Here is a 7821-nt window from a genome sequence, read left to right as displayed (position 1 = left end):
GGAGCACAAAGTTTCCGTACTATTGCCAGAATGTTGTCAGGGTATGTGCCCTCTGGGGTATCCACTGTCTCCAACTGAATCTGGATATAGCGTGGAGTGAATCAAATTGGCTGATGACTGGTAACTGAATTTCTGAGGACGACTGGAGGAGGTTGAGGTGGATCATCCACTCAGCACTTCTGACTGAAGTTTATTGCGAATGCATGAACATTATCTTTTGCACTGAAGTGCTGGGCTCTTCCATCATTAAGGATGAGGATACTTGTGGAAACTACTCCTGCAATGACTTGTTTAAGATACTTGTGGTAATTTTCCACATAATCGGGGAAATGTCGTTGTTATAACGGTGTTGGAACAACTTGGCCAGGGCAGTGACAAGTTCTGGAGCTCAAAGTTTCCGTACTATTGCCAGAATGTTGTCAGGGAATGTGCCCTCTGGGGTATCCACTGTCTCCAACCGAATCTGAATATAGCGTGGAGTGAAACAAATTGGCTGATGACTGGTAACTGAATTTCTGAGGACGACTGGAGGAGGCTGAGGTGGACCATCCACTCAGCACTTCTGACTGAAGTTTATTGCGAATGCATGAACATTATATTTTACACTGAAGTGCTGGGCTCTTCCATCATTAAGGATGGGGATATTTGTGGAAACTACTCCTGCAATGACTTGTTTAATTGTCCATAACTATTCTCAACGAGAAGTAGAAGGACTGCAGAGCATGGATCTGATCCGTTGCTTGTGGGATCACTTGGCTCTGTATATGACTTACTGCTTGTGCTGTTTGGCGCACAAGCAGTCCTGTTTGGTGGCTTCACCAGGCTGATATCTCATTTTCAGGTATGCGCGGTGCTGCTCATGCCCTCCTGCACACTCTATTGAACCAAGATTGATTTCTGGCTTGATGGAATTGTTGTGAGGGGGAAATGCCAGGCTATGTGGTTGTGCTGGCGTAAAATTCGGCTGCTATTGATGACCCACAATACTTTATGGTAAACGAGATTTGAGCTGCGAGATCTGTACGAAGTCTGTCTTATTTAGCACGGTGATAGTGCCACCCAAAATTGTAGAGTTTAATCTCAATGTGAAGGTGTGACTTTATCTCCACAGTGGCTATGTCGTGGTCACTGTTACCCGATACTATCATGGACAGATACCTTTGCAACTGGAAGATTAGTAAGGCTGTGGTCAAATATGTCTTTTTCCTCTTGTTGGTTCCTTCACCACCTGCCACAGACCCGAGTGGAGATGTTATATACTTTAGGACCCAAACAGCTCAATCAGTAATGCTGCTGCTGAAACACTCTTTTTGTGGACATTGAAATTCCCCAAACACAAACTTACTTATCACAACTCTCACCCCTCCACCCACCCCCCTCCAAGTTCATATCATTTATGACTGCTACAAATAATAAGGAACACAGCACTGATCCCTGTGGTACTCCAGGGGACACTGGTCTCCAGTCTCACAAACACTCTTCTCTCAATACCCGCTGCCTCCTGACACTAAGACAATTTTTGTTGAAACTTGTCAGGTTATCCTTGATACTGTGAGATTTTACTTTAGTTTTTTTTCAGGTTCCCATGTGGAAACAAAGGCCTTGCTGCAAAACGAAATAAGCGACCTCCTCAAACTAATTCAATCAAATCCATTAGATGTGACTTTCCCTTTGATAAAGTCTTGCTGATTATCCCTGATCAAGCCTTGCCATTCTGATTGGAGTTCAATTTTCTCCTTCCCTATTTTCTCCAGTAGTTTCCCGAACAATGATCGAATACTCGCTCGTCTATAGTTATCTTGGAAAATCTCTACCACCCTTACTGTGAAGTGGTATTATGTTAGCTGTTCTCCAGTCCTCTGGCAACTCCCCTATGGTGTGATTCTAATTAAAATTTCCAGTCAGGGTCTTTCCTCCCTTGACTCCAACAGTATCCAGACCTGTGAATTGGTCCAATTTTATACCAGACAAAGCTTCAAACACCTTCTCGTATTTTACATCAACCTCTTCAAGAGCTTTCCAGTCCACTTTCTCGAATTCTGTACCTGCATCCTCCTTCTCCCAAGTAAAACAGCTGTGATGGTCTCATGTAACAATCTATCAATGTTCTCCGGGTTGACGCACTGATTGCCCCCCTTTGGTTTCTAATGGACACTAACTGTTTGCTGATTATTCTGTTCTACTTGTCCGTGTAGAATATCATGGGATTCTCCCTGATCAAGCCTGCTTGCGCTTCTCCGTGTCCCTCTGTTATTCTCTCCCCTCTATCTTTCTAAGTTTCACTACAATCACCTCTGATCTTTTGAAACTCGAGATCACAGGCTGAATTTCCCCCATCAGACAATTTTGCCATCTTAGGGATTTCTCTGGAGAATACATTTTGCAGTTTCTCCGTAGTCAGTATATTCTATCTTAGATTGGGACTTCAAACGGTACACAATACACTAAGTTTAGTTTCAGTAACACTGTATGCAGCTGGCGCACGACATCTTCTATATTCCATTTACATTCACATGAATATAAACCTAATTTTTAGTTTCCTATTTGCATGTGTTCTTCCCAATTCCTTTCACTTTAACTTTTCTTGTGATATTAGTGGGAGAGTTCTTAAAAAGGATCCTCCTGAATATCCAACTATATGTTATCCATTAGCTCCTCATTGCCTACGTCCACAAGGATCATCTTCAAACCATTTTAATATTTGATTCGAAGATGAGCTTCTGACCACACATCTGTATCATCTCTCAAAGTCCATATCCACCCCCATACCGTTGCCCAATATCTTCTCAGAATTGGCCCAGCAGTGGAAAATGGTGCGTAAAGAGTGACATCTTCAACATTGGTAGGATCTGGTGTGCACAGCGGCAAGGTGGTGGAGGAAGCATGGCGGCACAGGCATTGTTGATGGTGAGCTGGCTCAGGATTGATGGACTCTCTCAGCTATATATTAGTTCTTATTCTTAAAATTATTTAAAATAGTGCCAGATTGTGACGACAGTGGAAATACTGTAAAATACACATGACAATAAAATCAACCATCTCTCCCTCCTTCCCTCCCTCCCTCCCTCCATCAATCCATCCATCCAACTCCTCATTTAAGTTTCTGTTGCCTTACATTTGACTACTGCACCACATTCCTGGCTGGCTCCCAAGTTAAGCATTAAAATATTCCAAGCCTTGTGGTCCATCTTCTAACTCTCACCAATTTCCATTTAATTAGACCACCCACGTGCTCCTACATGGTTAGCTCCTTGTTAACTAACACTTGATTTTCATGATTTGGAGGTGCCGCTGTTGGACTGGGGTGTACAAAGTTAAAAATCTCGCAACACCAGGTGATAGTCCAACAGGTTTATTAGCAGCACTGGCTTTCAGAGAGCTGCTCCTTCACAACCATCTGATGAAGGAGCAGCGCTCAGAAAGCTAGTGCTTCTAAATAAACCTGTTGGACAATAACCTGGTGTCGTGTGATTTTTAACTTGATTTTCAAATTCTCATCCTTTATTTTCATGCTATTATCCTTCCCTATTTTGGTAATCTTGTCCAACCCTTAGAGATATCTCCAATTTTGGCCTCTTGAGCATCCTCATATGTAAGCAAAATACTATTTTAAACACATCTCTTTGATCAATTGCCCCTAATATTTCCTTAGGTAACCCAAATTAAATTTTATTTGATATTGCTCCATCAAGTTCTTTGGAACAGTTTATTACTTTGAATGCAAGTTGTTCCAGTTGTTGTTGTAGCAAGTGCAATTACTTTTGCATAGCACGTTCCTACAAATAAGAAATGACCAAGTTACCTGGTTTGAGGTATTAGCTGAGACACAAATGTTAGCGAAGACATTGTGAAAATTTCCCCCATCAAACAGTGGAGTGGCACCTTTTAAACATCAGCTCTGGCTTAGTTGGTGGCACTTTTGCCTGAGTCAGAAGTTTGTGGGTTCTAGTCCCATTACTGGATTTGAGCACTAAATCAAAACTGATATTCCAGTGCAGTTCTGCCGTGCTTGCTATACTGTTGGAGGTGCTGTCTTTTGGATGAGGTGCTAAACTGAGGCATTTCCTGCTATCTTGAATGCGGAATACAGGGTTAATGGTAGGGTTCTTAGTAAGGTGGAGGAGCAGAGGGGTCTTGGGGTCTATGTTCATAGATCTTTGAAAGTTGCTACTCAGGTGGATAGAGCTTGTAAGAAGGCGTATGGTGTATTAGCGTTCATTAGCAGAGGGATTCACTTCAAGAGTCGTGAAGTGATGTTGCAACTGTACAGGACTTTGGTTGGGCCACATTTGGAGTACTGTGTGCATTTCTGGTCGCCTCACTTTAGGAAAGGTGTGGAAGCTTTGGAGAGGGTGCAGAGGAGATTTACCAGGATGTTGCCTGGAATGGAGAATAGGTCGTACGAGGATAGGTTGAGAGTGCTAGGCCTTTTCTCATTGGAACGGCGAAGGATGAGGGGTGACTTGATAGAGGTTTATAAGATGATCAGAGGAATAGATAGAGTTGACAGTCAGAAACTTTTTCCCCGGGTACAACAGAGTGTTACAAGGGGACATAAATTCAAGGTGAAGGGTGGAAGGTATACGGAAAATGTCAGGGGTGGGTTCTTTACACAGAGAGTGGTGGGGGTATGGAATACGCTGCCTGTGGGAGTCTTTTTCCCCGGGTACAACAGAGTGTTACAAGGGGACATAAATTCAAGGTGAAGGGTGGAAGGTTTACGGAAAATGTCAGGGGTGGGTTCTTTACACAGAGAGTGGTGGGGGTATGGAATACGCTGCCTGTGGGAGTGGTAGAGTCAGAATCTTTGGTGACCTTTAAGCGGCAATTGGAAAGGTACATGGATAGGTGCTTAAGCTAGGACAAAAGTTCGGCACAACATCGTGGGCCGAAGGGCCTGTTCTGTGCTAAATTGTTCTATGTTCCATGTTCTATGTTCTATCTTCACCCTTTCTTAAACTGTTGGATAATATTTATAACTTTGCCTTATCCAGATTGGCTAAATATCTTTTGGGAATGTATTGGAAAATAACGTGAAATTCTGCGATGCAATCAACATGTCTACTGATGCTTCCTCTGAACTTCTTGTATGAATACGTCTAGTCTGTCAGATTTATAAATCCTTGTTAGAAACGAAAATCGCTTCTCAATAATCGCTCTAGACAAATTCAGGAAAACAAAGTTTTATTAGCAAGTCTGCAGAGATGGGCACCCTTCTGAGAAAAGGCGCGCCAGGTTAACAAAGTTTCTGATTAAATACATCACAAGTCCCTCCCCTCTATAGCTCTAAAGAGTCACGAGGTTCACATTTTAAACAGTCAGTATTTTTCCATTCTGGACCCTTATCACAAAGTCTGCAGCAGACGTCTCCCGAGTTGTTTTTCTACCCTGTAGTCTTATCAGTCAAGGACTTATTCTTCTCTGTCAGAGTTAGTGGTCTTATCAATCAAGGACTTGTTTTTCTACTCTGTCAATGTGAGTGGTCTTATCAATCCGTAGCAGCAGATGTCTCGTCCTTTATTATAGAGAAGCATGTTTTACCCTACCCCTATGGCTCTATTCCCCGTAGATTCTGGGGTCATGCACATCTCAATTGTTTGTACCGAAATCGTCTCTCACAATTCCACCCTTTTTTTTAAGATGTGCATGACAAAGATAAGCCTCCTCCCATCAAGGGCCCGGGAAATCCTTGGTCTTTCGCAGCCACAGCACCTTAAGTTCCTGCGTTCCATGTTGGGGTACCGCCACTGCCTGGAGTTGGGAAATATTTTTCTGGATTAAAGATTGAACACAGGGAGTCAGGCAGGGTAAGATGAGTAGAAGCATTACCCCCCCCCCCCCCCAGCCACCAGTAACGCCGTGCGCCACCAACTACCACCTAGGAGACCATCCCACCATCCGATGCCACCAAGAGGACGCCAGGATTGAACCGGCACATGGGCCAGTTTCCGAATTTTATCGGAAATCTTCAAAACCGCTTGACCATTATCGTCAATTTTCAGACAGCAGTTAGTCAGGTTAAACTTCCCGCACACGCTAATCCAAGGCAAGCCGGTTTTGGTATATAGCAGCCCTCATCTGATCCTGCTTCTTAGCCAGCAACTCCAGGGCCAGGGCGATCTGATTAGTAATGACCTCTACGACTGCTTGGAGCCTGATAATTCGATTTAACATATAGATAGGAGTACGGTATCCCCATGATCCGTCCTGTGCCCATGTAGCAGGCCCGTATTATTCAATAATACGGAACGGTGGCCATTCATCCCCCCAATCACCAACTTGGATATCCCTTGTTGGCCTCCGCAGGGAGTCATATAGTTTAACCCCCAAGTCGTGGCCCTCCTCCCGGGGTAATAAGAAGAACTCTGGTCTAATTAGACCCAGGAAGCATACCCCAGCCCATCCTATGGGCAACTTGGCATATGCCTGATTACCACATATCCAGAATAGGCCATCTGGGGCAGGGCCCCCCTGTTTTGCAACCTCGTTCCACACCTCCTTTATCCCAGGGATGCCCTCATAAGGGCCGGAGCCGCTACAATTCCAAAACCGAGAGTCATCACCCAGCCTCACACAATTGCGGTTCTCCTGTTTCGCAATGTACCATGTGATATCCTCAGGCCACCAGACTTGTGTGGTTGCATTCAACACACTCTGACAGGGGCTGATACCCACCTCAACCTTCCCTTTCCCTTCAACACACAACTGGCTTTCCGGGCTGTTAGTCAGTCTCCACACCTGCCCTTTCCTTTCATTGACATGTGTCCAATTATACTGAAGCAACTCCCATATATCTAAGCTTTGACCAGACCACGGCCATTGTTCAGTCATATGTTGCCCCCCACAAACCCAGCAATTGCTAATATTTAACACGGTGGCTATCCTCGACGTAAGATCAATAAACAGGTTCTGTGTTAAATCGGGGAGTTTGATCTTTTCTTCTACCTCCTTGTATATAGATGGCACCTTGGAGACAACGACCGTCCTTTGACGGTCGCGCTCTTTCTCTAACTTCCGTTTAATGTTCTGTACTAATGTCTCCCTGACTCTGTCCACATGTTCTTTGAGCAACACGGAGGGTAGGCCCCACTGCCCAGCTTTGTTAACACACACCCAGCGGTCATTGTTAGGGCATCCATTGGCTTTGCCACCGTACCCTTTATTATACACCTGATAATAGTGTTTTCCACCCTCCCAACATTCTTGCCGTGCATTCACATCGTAACACCAATCGTTCACATGGGAGTGAGACATAAATGACCCCGAGAAGATCTGACTCCCAAGCCTCACCGTAGTCCGACATTTGTCACATCTCCCCTCGCCCTCTCCCACATGCAGGAGTAAACCGATCAATATCCCCACCAATACAGTCCAGGTAGAGTTCATTATCGCTGTCTTTTTAGCTTTATCACCAACGGCTTGTCCCCTGGCCCGCATGTCTAAGTGCTCCCTCCTTCTGGCGGAATAGGCCCCTTTATCCTCGATGCGTGGGCCCACCCTTTTTCTTTCGTCCGAACAGCGGCTTCAGTTGTTAACAGGACCAGGATAGGTCCTTCCCACTGTGGCTGGAGCTTTTCGGCCTTCCAGGTCTTTACAAGTACCCAATCTCCGGGCTCCACCTTATGCCAGAGGAAGTCGAGCGGCGGAGTCTGAGCCAGGAGACCCTTTCTCCGGAGTTATGCAAAAGAACGGGATAAGGCCAGTAAATAGTCTCTGACGAATACATCTCCCCCTTGTCGAGTGGGAAACCCATCAACCTTACTCCAATGTGGTAATCCGAACAGCATCTCATAGCGGGAGACCCCGATATCCCGGCGAGGT

At 44.9% G+C, this 7821-nt stretch overlaps 1 protein-coding gene across 1 annotated transcript; it reads right to left on the bottom strand.

The window, feature by feature from the left end:
* Positions 1-5493: 5493 nt before the first annotated feature.
* Positions 5494-7760, bottom strand: LOC122546221. Its single transcript, XM_043685010.1, has 2 exons — positions 6435-7760; positions 5494-5772 (listed from the first exon to the last, which is right to left on the bottom strand). Exons 1-2 carry the CDS (start codon positions 7435-7437, stop codon positions 5714-5716), a joined length of 1062 nt encoding a protein of 353 aa, XP_043540945.1. The 5' UTR covers positions 7438-7760; the 3' UTR covers positions 5494-5713.
* Between the last annotated feature and the right edge of the window lie 61 nt (positions 7761-7821).

This window comes from Chiloscyllium plagiosum, unplaced genomic scaffold, assembly GCF_004010195.1.
Source record: "Chiloscyllium plagiosum isolate BGI_BamShark_2017 unplaced genomic scaffold, ASM401019v2 scaf_126, whole genome shotgun sequence".
Classification (NCBI taxonomy): Eukaryota; Metazoa; Chordata; class Chondrichthyes; order Orectolobiformes; family Hemiscylliidae; genus Chiloscyllium; species Chiloscyllium plagiosum.
This window is presented reverse-complemented; position numbering and strand designations above follow the sequence as displayed.

What these genes read in the sequence shown, in the direction of transcription:
- LOC122546221 (XM_043685010.1), bottom strand. Translation starts at nt 7,437, where the DNA reads ATGCGGGCCAGGGGACAAGCCGTTGGTGATAAAGCTAAAAAGACAGCG. An exon ending in TGGCCTATTCTGGATATGTG is followed by an intron (nt 5,773 to 6,434) that starts GTAATCAGGCAT and finishes TCTTTAATCCAG; the next exon opens with AAAAATATTTCCCAACTCCA.